The following is a 15,040-nucleotide window of genomic DNA, read 5'->3' on the forward strand; positions in this document are numbered from 1 at the left end:
AGACTAAATGAACCTGTTATGAGCACAATAATAACAAATCCTTGGTATATATAGGTAAAACAAAACAATGCAATTAGTACTGAAGAGGTATCAGTACACTCTCTTTGCTATCAAAAGCTAAAATTCTTAAAAATGCCCATTAAAAATTGCAGCAAAAGAAAAAATAAGTTATGTATCCCAGTCGGTGTGGGAGGGAAAGAAAAAACCTGAAAAACACTAGGGGAGTTTAAAAATGGATTAAATAAGACACTTTAGGCATCAGGCAAAGTGTAGATTTTTCTTAGCAGGATGGAGAAGGAGCTACACAGTTTCATTTTGATCATGTATGTCTGTGATTTTATCATTTTTGTGATAAGTAATTCTGCAATTAATAAATTTTTTTTTCTACTTTTAATTGCAGCAGGAAAAGAATCACGAAAGCTCAAGAAATAGAGGTAAGTGGCAATTTTCAAAATGTGGATGTTCTTATAATTATCACAAATGTAACAATCATTTTTGGTAAAAAACATCCAGATGGATTGTTTGCTAAGTATTTTAGCATTTCAAATGACAAAACTGTATCTGGGAAAGGATGCTTAGAAAGTAAATGTGTTAGCTACTATTTTTGGAACTCTGAGATGAACAAGACTGATTGCTCCACTCTGGATGGGATGGGCTGCACAGCTTCTCACAAAGTTTGTGTCCTTGACTGTGGCTGGTTATTATACTTCCATAAAACATCACTACCATCAATTTAGCTTCTCTCTTTCTGTTCAGTTAATCTGAAACCAGGTGTGATTCCAATTTGTCCACAAATAAATGATGTTCTTACTAGATTGCCTTGCAAAACTACTATTGTGGGTGGTTTTTGCATACAATTTATATTTTCACTGCACCTTAGTCTGTGCCAGTGGCTAAACACTACGTGAAATAGAATATCCAGGTTGAAGAAACAACTTTTTATCAAGAATATTCAGACTTCCAAAATTCGAATGTGGATTTCACACTTTTTTTTTCCCCTAACATGAAGTCTATTAAGAGACAGAACATCCAAACATCTTCATTAAAAACTGCTAAGGAAGCAATGAAAAGCAAAATTGCCAATGGAGGCAAAAATTGTTCTCTTGCTTTTTTAGTTTTTAATAGACCTAGGATATGAGATACTTTAAAAGGGAAACAAAGGGAGGATAGGAGAAAGACCAAGCACCGGTTAAATGTTGCATAGAGAGGAGGGAATTAAGTGACAAACAAACCTATATCTTTTTTATTACCTTAGGAAGCAATCTGTAATCGTATCACCTGAGTTAGCTGTTCTTAATTCAGTTATTTATGTATCACAGTATTCATTCATCTCAATTTTCTTGCTTTCTCTCACATGGAGGCTAAATAGAAGCATCTAAAGGCAAACTAAAGCTGATGGTTGATTGGACTTGTGTCAGGCAATTACATTGTTTATGATGATATGATAATTTATATAATCTGAATGACCTATGGTCCTTCATTTGAAGAGTGTGCATGGGAAAAATAATTGAACCAAAAAATCCCCCTTATTTTCAAATTATTTATGATTTTCTTTTCAGTGGTAATAATTTCACTTACAGCATATAAAACCTTTAAACTCTTTCTACTTCAAATACGGGTTGGTTCAGATGAAACAAGACTAACTTAATGTTTCAGCATAAAGCATTTTTGTCTTGACAGTGAGCAACTCCAGTTCACATGCAATATCTAAATGTTTTGTGCTCTGCGGATCTTCTTCTGAGATGTGTAATTTTCCTGAAGTTCTTGGGATGGGTTTCTAACAATATTCCTTACACTCTGCATATTTCAGCCACTACATATGGTAGAAGGACAAGATGTTTTCTGTGGTTCCGTAAGAGTTCTGATGCTTTCAGAAGCAATGTTGTCCTTTAAATTCAGAGGACAATTATAGCTCATCCTTACCGAGTGAAATGCTGGCGTCTCTCTTGTGTCTTGTAACTTCTGTTGAAGTCAGTAGTTCAGTATTTAATTTTTATTAATAAGTTCATTAAATTGTATTTTTAAGAGGGCAGGATATTGCAGCAGAATTCAAATCAAATGCTTTTGGACTTAAGCAGGATCAATATATCAGTATAAAAGAGCATTCTGTATATTTTATTACATTATAAATACCCAGTAATTTTTATTTTACTTAATTTATAAAAAACTGCTATAAAACACATATGATTCCTATACTTATTTTAGTAAGGATGTTTTTATTGTTCAGTAGTGGTTTTTTCCTCCTGATACATTTCTGACCTGCTTGTTTTTCCCCATCTGTTACTTCTGTTTTCAACCTCTAAGTCAGTCACACCAGAAAAGAAGCCAATACTCAAAACACGCCCCATTCTGACACTAATCTCATCTCTTTCTGATCTGTGATTCTTTTCCTTGTTTTACTTAACATGTAACAGATCTTTTTATACACTGTTTGAGAAAAGAAACACTGCTTTTTATGTAAAACACTGTATTAACATTTTATAGTTTTAATGTATGTTGACAAACCCTTTTGCTTCTGAGAAACTTTTTGTATGTGAAAATGATTATCACCAGGGCAAAATACAAATGAAATTAGTTTTATAACACTTCCATAATATGAAAGAAATAACAAGGCAATTATCAACTACGCCTTGCTAACTTTTAATTGCTGGCTTGAAGTCCCATTTGACCTTCCTTACCTTTCTTTTCCAGTGTTAATTCCTTCAGACAAAAAAATGTTTTATTCCAAACATATAGTGGAAGATAAAATAGATTCTTTTTTTTTTGTGATGATTTGGAAGCATCAGAAGTTGTGTTACATTTAAGCAACGTGAAGAATTTTCTTCGCAGCCTGTACTTCACTTTGGAGACATTCATGTACTTTTAATAAACAACATTATAAACTTTAAAGTAGAAATAGTTTCTAACAATACTATTCTGAAAAACCTTTACTTCTGAAGTACCAGAAGGTTGCCTAGTGACACATATCAACTGTTTGCCAAACCTGAAAGGCATGTTAATTCCTTCTCACAGAAAAAAACCACTGGCACACTGGAAATGAGGAGCCACAAAAATATTTCAGCTAACTGGTAATATTTCAGCCCCTAAGTTTAGTCATAGTTTGAATTACAGTACAATAATTTTATTTTTTGAGAATTTAAAAAATTTATTTCAATATAGAGAAAAAAGGTATAGTATCTTTCTAAAAAACCCAGCAAAATCAGTGAAAAAAATTCTGAATTTAGGCTGAGAGTAAGGTGGTTGTTGTGCTGATATTGTACAATGATATTACATTATAATATGATAATGCAACTTTGCCTATTAGTTTTAGCAACTTAAAGAACACATTTTGAAAGACAGAAGAAGGGCTCCACCTAAGATTTGAAAACTACACGCTTGTCACAGCATTTTCAAAATGTGCATGCAAATACTTTTAATTATATTAACTTGAAGAGCTTTTTACTTTAGTTAAGAGCACTTTGATACCAAATGTATAGGATACTTTTAAAATCTTTGCTAGCTACTATTGAGCTGAGCTTTGAACATCACTAAAACTCAAAATTAAGCTATTTAGAGAATTTTGACTGACAATTTTAATTACAACTTGGGTTTCTAATTGTACTCAATGCTTCTCAATTTATGCTTACCTTAATAATCTGGATGTAAAACCATTGTTGACTCACAGATTAGTTTCAAAAATGTAATTCTCCATGATTAAGAACATATTGCCAGACTCTTCTGATATCATTAGCAAACATCTGCTCCTTTTATTATCTTTTGCTACTGAAATTAGAGAGGAAATCATACAGGCATCACCAGCTTATCTTACTTGGTTTTTACTCTTTAAATAGTTAGCATACCTTCACAACATTCCTGGTCTTTTCTGAAATCCCAGATTGGTGTAATCTTTTTCTATACACTGATGAATGTAAGACAAGAAGTAGTGAAAAAAAGCTTAAGAAATTTCAGAATTGAAAGAATTTAAAATAAAAAATCAGTAAGGCCCTATTTGAGTAATAGCTTGTAAAAGTGAAGTTGTGTCTGGAGATACTCTCAAATGCCAGAGGGTGAACAAACTGTTCCAAGTCCGTCCTGCAATATGTCTGGCTGTTACTGCTTTTGAAAATGGACAAAGTAATGCATGTTCTGATGCACTGTACATGCTATCATCTTCCTTTGTCATGTTAAAACCATTGACTGTGGCAAAAAATACGGTTCATTACATTCTGTAATGTATCCAGCAATTAATTTTGTCTATTCAAGCATATTATTCTTAATTCGTTTTTCAACAAACCTATATTAATTGTGTGTGGTTAGAATCTGAACTGCAATCCTCCTGGACTGAACTGAATAATGTTTTAGTTTATTGTGCTGTAGTAGCTTCTCTACTAGATCAGTACATTTCAGAAAAACATGTAGTATTTTAGAGAATATGTGTAGCAGCAAAAGGTTGGTAAATATTTGTTCAAACTGACCTGCAGTGTTTATTCTGAAGTTCTTTTCTTTGTCCTTATGTTTCAATTTACATAAGTGAATAAACTTTTTAGAGTTGGTATGAGGATTTTTGAATTAATTAGGCCAAATACTATCCCCTTTTTCCTGTGCCATTCTCCTCCTACTCAGCTGAAACTCAAATCTCTTGTATTACTTAAGACTTGTCATAAAAAACAGAGTTCTGTTTTACTCCTGGATATTTCTCTTTTCTCTTTCTTACAAATGACCAACAGATGTAATGCTATCAACTGAGTGTTTTGGAGTGCTCTTTCTTCATTGTTATATTGGAATGGCTTTATCATGATTAATATTTATAGAAATTATGATGCTAAGGTCTGAATCAATTCAGAGTCAGATTATGAAATGCATTTAAAGGAAGCAGATACCTTCATGTGTGAAAATAACTTTAGTAAAAAATTAATCTTAGAATTTATTTTTATCAGACTTGAAGCTCATTTTGAGAAAGCAAAGTATGTGAATCAGTGTTAAATATCAGTTTGGGGTAATATCTTTGACAACAGTGGGATTATACAACATAGAAAGTATGCACTAAGAGTTTACACAAGGTTTCTTTGGTATATACAGATTTATGAAAATGTTTTCTTAGTTCTTTTAAATAAAGCATTATTTGACAATGCTGAAATCCAATTTTGATCTTTATCTGTCAATACAGCACAGAATTTGTTTAGTAACTTAGTCAGACCTGCTACCAGTGTAATTCCACAGATGTAAACAGTGTAAACTGCACAAATATGGCCTCATGAGTTGTTGTCTTGAGGTAAACACACTTTATCTTAGTCAAGAAATTAATTTAAAATGCTAAAGTAATAACAAGTGAATACAACATGGTGCATATATTTTACAGAATTGCAGCATTTACCTTAAGCTAAATTCCAGACCTACATTCCATACCAGTGAAAAATTGTCTGCATTTTTATTGTGTTAGTTAGTGTCAGGGGAGGAACAGTATCACATAGAATTTCTTGACTGTTTTGTTACAAATTATGTCTGCATTTTCACAGAGGAGTTATTTGCACCTTCATATTGCTTGCCAAGTCCATTTTTGCTAAGAGCAAATGTATATACAAAAAGATAATAATTAAAAAGCAAAAAAGAATAAATGAGACTAAAAAGTTTTTGTAAATTATACAAAAATTCATAGCTGTCAGTGTATATTCAAAAAATCAATTGGAATAATCAGGTGCATCTTTAATTTTTTATTAAATGCCCATCCATTATTTCTGACACTTTTTAAAACTATCGGAGTGGATACATGTGTATTCTGATAACTACTACAGAGATAACTACTGATATTTATTACGTATAGTTATAATATGTATTATGTGAATTTTTTTAATATAAGCCTATATGCATTTTGTATTAATGGATGTATAATCATAGTGTAGAAAATATGAAAACAAAAATACTCTATAACTGAGCTCTATTGCATTCATAAAAGGATGAAATTCTTTGTGTCTGACTTGTTAGCAACTTTAGGAATTATGCATACAAAGAATTTCTTTCTTTCTTGGGTTTTCTTCACAGTAGGAAAATGTATATCTGAGTTTAGTTTTCTTCTCATATGTAATATTCATGACATTCAGAAACTTGGAAGGGAAAAAGATGGTCTGTGTTGAAATTCCAGGCCAGAACTCTTCTCCAAAATGATATATCTATTCTAACAAGAGTTACAACAGTTATTTCTGCATGTAGTAGCATAGTAGAGCTAACATAAGAGATTGGTGTTCCTATTTTTTTTTTAATTCCTCCATGTCCTCTTAAAATTTAGGTTGCATTCTGTTAAATTATTAAATCTATTTCAAAGCAGACATTCTGAACTTGACAAGAGAGAATAAGTTCAGTGGTATTCATGAAGTTTCTCTCTGTAGTGCACAAACACCTAATTTGAACAGATACAGCAGAGAACAGATTCAGCACAGGGAGGAGAGGGCTGAATACTGACTGGAATACATATTCATTCCTATTAAGACTTTACTAGCTTTAAAGAAGTCACTAAGAGGATGAATGTAGCAATTTTTGTTATTTAAATTTATTGGTAGTCTGAATTTTAATGTTGTGCAACCCACAAAACACTTTGAATAGCAATACAGTTTGATTTTTTTTAATGTAGTTTTTTTTAAGCTTCCATGTAAGAGTATTTACTGTTTAATTTGGAACGTTAGAGTGCAAATGTTTTGGGTGATTTCTTGTGTTGTTTCAGGAGTAGGCTGAGAAGAGTTAATGAATGTGACTTGACTTTAAGTTAGTCTGTTCTTTTATTATTAATAATGTTGAGGTTTTAAAGTTAAAAATTGATGCTAAAGCTTTGTAGTTTTATGTATTAAATGTATTAAGATTCTTCTTTGTGCTTAAGACAATGTGTGTGTTCAATAATGGCTTTGGTTTACCTCTTTCATGTTAAAAGCGGTACACAAACCACAGATGGCTGTATGAGGTAATATAAATTAGCTCTTGAGCATTGAAAGTTTGCACTAAATTCACAGAAAAAGTATACTTGGATCCTTTAATACAGATATCTGTATTAATGCAGTGTCTGTAGGCTATGCATGCCATGTTTCTCACATGAAATGAATATTCCTTTGATTGCACTAACAATAGAAATCCAAATGTAAAATAGGTCATTTTCTCTGAAGCTTAGCTGGTTTAAAATACTATCTACCTCTTCGGTGTACGCTATTCCTTTGCAAAACCTTCATTCTCAGAATGAAGAGCAAAATATGATTTATATCAGCACCACAGATATCTTAGTTAAGTTTGGCAGATAATAGCCAGGTGGAGCAGGCTATTTCAGACTACTTGTAATGGACCAGGCTGCTATTATGGCCAAAAATAAACAAATGAGAATGACAGAAAGTGCAGGTCACATTTTGCGTAACAGACTGTTGAAGAAAGGTAATCTTCCTATCTAAACAACTTCAAGTTTTCCTTTGAGAATAGATTTTCAAAAAGCAAAGTGCATGCCAGAAACTGTCTTAATGCTATTAAATTAAAACCTTGCGTTTTATTTGTAGATTAAAAATATACAATGTAATAGCTAATAAATGTATATTAAAATTTTTGGGAAAGCAACTTCTGTTACTGGGTTTTATTTGCCTATAGCATAACCCTTGCCTTATTAGTAGATCTCAGTATTACCTCAATACGTTTGTACAAAATTGTCTGTTGTGATACCTCATTACTGAACAGAAAGGAGGCTATGATATTTATATCACTGAAAAATACATACATAGAAATAATTTTAAAAATCCACAGAGATCTTTACATGGTCTACTATAATTTTTTTAGATATGAACTTAAAATCTAATGTAGTTCAATTAGACTATGCATACAGAAGTATTTAAAGTTGAGGAAGGATTGTCATGAAAGAAAAAGTTAAGTTGAGGAGGAATACATAACATTCAGAAGCAAAAGATCTGTGCACATACTGATATTTCAGAAATAAATTCTATTTTATTTATATACTCTTTAAAATAAATACCTGTAAATAGGTATTTTTTTCATTCAAGTATGAGGCTGCTGGTTTTTATTCCATATTTATAACACTGATTGCAATCAACATAACTTGCATATAGGTTTTCTGTGCTGTTTATAGGTCACTTATGCAGAAAAAACCTGACATGTTTGTATTACATAGAAGAAATTTCCACTTATGCCATCTTAAATAGAATTGCTTTTCGCATTCATATAGTATTTTTCAGAATACTATTGATTAAACATTAGAAACATATTTTCTCCTATCAAATAACTCTTGCAAGCAACTTAAAGGACAATCAGAACTTATATAAACTTGAAAAATGAGTCTGTTGAACATAATTTCCACCTCAACTCTCACTCCCAATTATTACGGAGCTGTATATCATTCAGATGCTGGTTGATAAAATTACAGTATTCATTTTTTGCCTTTGCCTTTGAATGGCAAGGGTTGATGTGTTTCATTATCATTAAGGTCGTGTTCTAGTTTACTCCAAGCACACTCTTTTGTCACTTGCCTTAGACACCAGAACATGATTGATGGTGTCAGATCCTGTTAACGTTTACATCATAACTGAAAGTAGATGTTGCAGTGAAGTGCAAATTACAGACTGCTAAAATGCCTGCCACTAACAATTATGGTGGGGCAGTATAAAATTTCTCATTTGTTTCCAAAGGTCAGATTAATAAAGCTGCGTGGCACATTATCATAAAGGGTGGACCCAGCTGTCTGTTTAGATTATGCTTGAGAGTCTAGTGTTTCTAAGGAAACTTTGCAAGGAATGAATGCATTCATTTTAACTAGCAGTTTAAATGTGGGTAATTATTACACCTTATTCTGAAGGGAATTAAGCCAGAGGTTGTAGTTATTGAAATGTCTTTCTGCTTCTTAATTCATATATATATATGTATATATATGTGTATATATATGTCTGTGTATATATATATATGGGGGATTTTAATATAAATTTCCTTTTTAATCCTTAAATTTAAAGTGACTCCCCAAGCCCTGAAAAGCTAATTCCTTAGATGAATGGGCTGTAAACTAAAGTGCATCAAATATTAAAAATAGACCTACTCATATGTATTCCTACATGACACAACTTAGAACAGCAAGGAACTTAGCTATTTAAATGAAATATTTTAATTCTATTGAAACAATAGATATAGCTTAAAATGTAATTCAAGAGTGTAAAATTAAAAATTATGTTATTGTTGTAGCTATTCAAGTGATTAGTGCAAAAAGCACACAAAAATTTTTGATTATGCAATTGTGTACATCTTTAGCAAATGAATACAGCTTTCTACCCTTTCTTGCTAATAATAAAATTTCTGGTAGTTTTTCAAAGCAGCTTTTTAATTGTTTGCTGATATGTAAAAATTAATTTGCTAATATTTAAAAAAGGTGGACTTGTGTTGTTTTTTTTTATTTACTTTTTATACACATTACAGCAGCCTAGGAAGAAAAAAAGGAGACTTCTAATTTGGCAAGAAGTTGGCAGTAGAGTTACTAAGATATAGATCTGAATATAGTACTGAAGGAATTGATTTTTTTAGATTAAATTTAATTTAGTCATAAGTAAATACAGAGAAGGATTACTCTAGTGATCAGACAGTAATTTTAAATAAAACTCAAGGACACAGTTTGTTTTTCCTAGCAGAATGGGATACTTTGAAATCATGTTGATACAAATGCTTGAAAAAAGCATAGAACTCCTGAAGTGAAATGGTAGGTAGATTATAATTATTTTAAACAAGAGGCAGTCCTCCTTGCATGCAGCAAGATATTTCTCCGTGTGCAGTTTTTTCCTCTTTCTGTGAATATGGTATTAAAAATGCTAAGTGTGATCGTATGCAAATGATAATGCAAAAATTGAATGAAACCCCTTTCAGGAGGAAATTCCCTGGTTCTATGAAACTAAGGAGATTTGGTGCTTTACCTGTACACAAATTAATTTGAGTTCATGCAAAGTGATGCATAATGAAAGAAAAACGTCAGGAAATTGCCTGAAATAGATGGTAGAAAGAGTCACTCAGCTTCTCCTTCAAACTGAAGCAAGATTTCTCTTATCTGGAAGACTAATCCAAGGTGTTCTGTTTATAGGACAAAGTAAAATGTTTCATTTTATAGATTATGATACAAAACTCGTGTTTTTTGCCTTTACATACCAGTGTAAACATAACTTCATTTGTGCAGCCATGGCCTGGATAATTTTCTCTAAAGCTTTATTTTTCCCTTTCTTTACCACCTGTGCCCCATTTTGCGTAAGATCTGTCTCCCTTTTTCATACCAGCCATTCATATCATTCTAGATTTGGCATGGCAGAAAGTAATCTTTGTTCTCAGAGGAAAACATGTGTAAAGCTTAAAATGTAACCTCCCTTGAATATTGAAGGGTAGGACACGCCTTTGAACTTTCAAAGGTTTTTAGAGGTTAAGTATTTCAAGTAACTTCTAGTTTTCTTCCTAGTCATAGGGCACAGAGTTTTCAGTTTCAGATTTTGAAAAGGAACTTTATGGGCCTGAGTGAAAACAGTTACAGTGAACATTCAGTTTGGATCATGTCTTTACAGACGTTATTTGTAAATTGACTTATTCTTTCATCACCTTGGAGGCCTTGGTGAATCTTCAAGAAATAATTATATTTTATTAATTAATAGGGATTCAAATATTTTCTGATTTTCAAAATACTATATGGAATCATAGTAGGGTAAATTTTGACTGATTCTTAAAGTTTTTAAAGTTTATATGATGTATAAATAACTGTCAGAAAAAGTTTGTCTTTCAAAATTGTAATAGTTGACAATAAGGTTTGCCAGATTTTCCTTTGCTCAGCTGTGGAAAGGATATCCATGTGGTATCATTGCAATGACAGCAACAAACTGTAGTTCTGTGTGGCCTTGCATAATTACCTGCAGGCCTTTTGATGTTTAGGCAACAGTTATTGATCAAAAAGCTGTTTATCAGAGTTCCCCACCTAGGAAAGGAATACAGTGGGAGAGATTTTTGTCCATACACTCACCAGAATTTTCTTGGACAGAGGTTGGTTTAAAAGGTAAATCCATGTCTGATAAAGTAGTGGCTGATTGTTGGTTAAATAAGAAGAGATTTGACACAAATGGTTACACATCTAAATACCATTCTATAAGGAAGTAATTTTGTATTCGTTGACAACCTGATGGAGTGAGATTCTTTCTTCTCTTTGTGCTTGCTGGACTTTGTAGCATGTAGAATTTATTTAGACACATGGTGCCCAGGCTATAAATTTTTGCGTCTCTACCATTTAGTGTCCTGTCTAGACTTAACCTAAGCATAGGCTTAGATTGCTATGCTGGCAGGATATCAAAACAAAAATTCTCAAAAATAAGATTCAAATTGCTCTCTATTTAAATTATGCACAAAAAACCACATGCACATTTGGGAATGCTGGCCCACTAGCAATAATCAGTCAAATCTTGATGTTTTCATTCTTTTAAAAGACTATAAAAATCCATAGCAGCATTACTCTAATGGAAATTTAAGAAAGCATTTCATTATCTCAGAAATAAATAAATCCAAGAATAATAAACCAAGCATTTTTCTTAGCTTTTTAAGGTCCTGCATAGAGCTGATTAAATGAAGGCTCTCAGAAGGAAGGCAAGATTAGAGAATTTTAGCAAATAGAAAAGCATGCAAAATTCCCATTTGTATTATAAGTGCCACCAAGTTTCTAATAAGCACACATTGATTCTTCCTCATAAAATAGAAAAGATGTGATTTTGTAGCCTTAAAGATAATTGCCCACTAAAAATAAATGCATTACAAATGGAGGAAAAAAATCTCAATAAAACCATACTGGTATCATAATTTCTGTGCTCAAGAGATCATATACGTAGATTGCACTCTGGTCTAATTAGCAGTAGTCTGACCTTCTTTCCCCAGAAACATTGAAAAATCATATTATTCTTTATAATTGTAGCTGACATCTCAAAATAAAAGCAATACAGAGGAGTATCAGAATAGATTGGAAGAGGTAGTATAGAATGATGCAAGCTAAAGAGAATATATTTATATTGCTTAAACACAGTCTTTCTAAGGTGATTCGACATACTCCTGTGTAAATATATATTAATAAACTTATTGAAATATGTCTGTGTTCACAGACATACAGATAAAATGTCAGGACAGACATACAATGAAAAGTGTGTAGAAAGAGGATCTCAGAACAGAAATGAGAATCTAGGAATAAAGGATTTCTTGTAAGTTTTTAACAGCCTTTTAATACATATTTTAAACAACCATTTTGAGGTATCATGTAATTTATAGCAAGTGTAATAACATTAGCAGGAGATGCTGAACTTTTTCCCATTCTTCTTTTTTATTTTCACTTCAAATTGAAGTGTTGGATTAGGCAGAACTTGGAAGTGTAATGTAGTTCAAGATTAAAACATGCAAACTCAAATATACAGTATTATAGATATTTCTTCTCTCAAATTTGGTTTTTATAGAGTGTTTGGGGAGGTTTTTGGTAAAGCATGTCATGTGACTCTGTGTGACTATGCATTCATTCTGGAAGAATGCTCTTTAAAGCATTAGCATTTTTCATAGGTCTGTGTTTGAACACATTTTCTGGTCATACTGATTGCTAAATGTGCAAGGTGTGTGACCTGTTATCCCCTTTCCTGGATTATTAAGAAAAGAAAAGTCTTTTTATGTGCCTGTTTATCTTCATAAGCAGTCAATTGCAAATGACATGTCTTCCTTTCCTTGTCTCTCTGGAGAGGTATTATGAGACATGAAACCTGTTTACTTTCAAGCTCTTCTGTACTGGCTGAGATTGCCCTTTTCCACATGTCTACTTTATTCTTGCAGTTGTGGCTCAGAGTTAAGGGGAATCATAAATGCAGGCAAGCTACAGGCTTGCCATGCGGAGCATGAAGGTCAGTGCTGTTTCCCACACTGGGATTGCAGTGTCTCATCAGGCACCTTAGCAATCTGATCTAGTTGCTATCAGAAAAGTCAATATTTGCATTTTGTTGAATATGCATGCCCACCAGTGTTTGGAAAAAGGGTTATTTGGTATCTCTGCTTGTATGATTATCTTGTTTGCATTCACAAGATACTATCTGCAAATCCTCTAATGATTCAAAGACAACGCTGTATTGAAGTTATTTCATTATTAGGATTAATTCATTGCTATTCTAAATTAAACAGGCTTAGCATTTTTTGTTCTTTAATTTCAGATAGGGCGCTGGAAGGACAACTTGAAATAAAAGTCAAAAAATGCTTTAACTCATGGAATGTTAAGTGTACACAGAGAAACCATTTCAGTTCATGTTATGTTTGCACTTTTAAAAGAACTTTTGAATTGCACTGGTTGCTGAGAAATATTGGTTTCCCTGCAAACAGTAGTGCAGAATAGATTAAGGGTTTTTTAAATGGCCTGAAAATGAATTGATGGAATTTTTAAAAAACCCTAATTTGAATATGAGGATTTTCTTAACTTGGATGCAATCACCTTTTGAAGGCCATAGAGTCAAAAACCTTTTCTACTGGTAGATTCTTATATACATATATTGAATTTGATTGACTTCAGTGGGATTCTGCAGGTGTGCTTGATTTTGATGGCAGACAGAGACGTAAATCAGAACTCATAATTCTGACAGACTTAAAATGCAGGAAAAAATCCTTTTCGGAGTACCATCAAAGTATCTTAGCAATACATTTTCAAAATTGCTCCTCTGTGCTTTAGGAAATACTGAGCAGAGGTCAGTCATTTAGGAATTTATATCTCTTTTCAGAGTGATTCAGTCGTGAAAATGCTCTTACTTTCTTTGCTCAGAAGAATGCTAAATTCATTAGTTAAGTTGAGGTAAAAGATGTGGGTTGTGCATAGCACAAAAACAGGCGCCAAAAAAATCCTTTTATCTTCCAACAGCCCATGGAAACTGCATTATAAAGTTTTCTTTTGAAGGGAGTACCCTCTGTTAAACGTAATTTTGACCAGCCAATTTCATTGTGCCTCTGCTCATCAAGCATAGTATCTGTAGAACATGGAGCTGGACATAAGAGCAACCAGAGAAGTGTTTTAAGGTACTAGGAGGTAGACCTGGCCACTTCTGGCACCATTCTCAAAATAAGAGAGAAAAAGTGGATACCAGTGACTCAGTTCAGTAAATTGTATCTCAATTTTTCCTTGGTCTTTCACTCAAGACTTGTGAGCTTTAGTGAACTTTACATCGAGTGGGTGAATCACATTGTGCATACAAAGAGAACTAGCAGACACCGAAGTATTTATTCTGTCCTGAATGTTTTCTAACTTGACATGGTGTAGAAGCCCAGAGAATCTGACTTTAGTTGCAGGGTGGACTGTGGTAATGCTTCTTTGTGAAATGTATGATTTTCCACTTAAGAAATAGACAGAGAAGAAAGCTCTTCTATAACTTCCTGAGCAGGACAACCTAGGGGCTAAATATGTTGTTATTTTCTAAAAACAAAACAAACCAGTTTATCAGGTACAACATAGAACAGCACAAGCTGCAAGAATAACGTTAAATTTAAAACTGCTTATAGAATGTACATCCTCTAATTTGAAGGAGTGCTCATACCATGTTAATGTTTGGTTCTATCAGTGTTATTGAGCAGATTGCAATACAGCCAGCTACTGAAAGTGACCTTTATTTGAGTATCTGTATGTCATCAGTTATTAGTGTTTCTTTTATTCCTGAGAACTCTGTGGGATAAGCTAGGTCTTTCAGAAGCAGGAACTGAAGTTCATATTGCGTGAATTGAATTTGTTAGGGCCTTTAGTCTGTTAGTCTTTCCAGAGAGATTCATGACCAAGAGCTTGAAATACACATTATATTGATTTCTGAAATTTTGTCATGTCATGAAACTGAAAGCCGGTTTTGCAATGGAAAATCAGAAATATTTTAGATAAGTAGAATTCTTCCACTCAGGCTTGCAAAGCACACTGAAATGCCTTAATTTTGATGCATTCCTCTCATAACTATTTTCTCACTAGTAATTATTTCATGGTTTCATAATATTTGTTTCCATGTGGGTACTGTTTGATTGATTCTATTTTGTTGTCCTG

General features: G+C 32.7%; 1 protein-coding gene across 2 annotated transcripts in view; it reads left to right on the forward strand.

The window, feature by feature from the left end:
- FSTL5 (follistatin like 5) overlaps positions 1-15,040 on the forward strand; it is a 305,571-nt gene that overhangs the window by 76,360 nt on the left and 214,171 nt on the right. For both annotated transcript variants that reach the window (XM_066317637.1, XM_066317638.1), the window contains exon 3: positions 401-434. In XM_066317637.1, coding sequence (XP_066173734.1) covers positions 401-434 — 34 coding nt within the window. The remainder of the gene's footprint in view (positions 1-400; positions 435-15,040) is intronic.

Source organism: Sylvia atricapilla, chromosome 4, assembly GCF_009819655.1.
Source record: "Sylvia atricapilla isolate bSylAtr1 chromosome 4, bSylAtr1.pri, whole genome shotgun sequence".
Lineage (NCBI taxonomy): Eukaryota > Metazoa > Chordata > Aves > Passeriformes > Sylviidae > Sylvia > Sylvia atricapilla.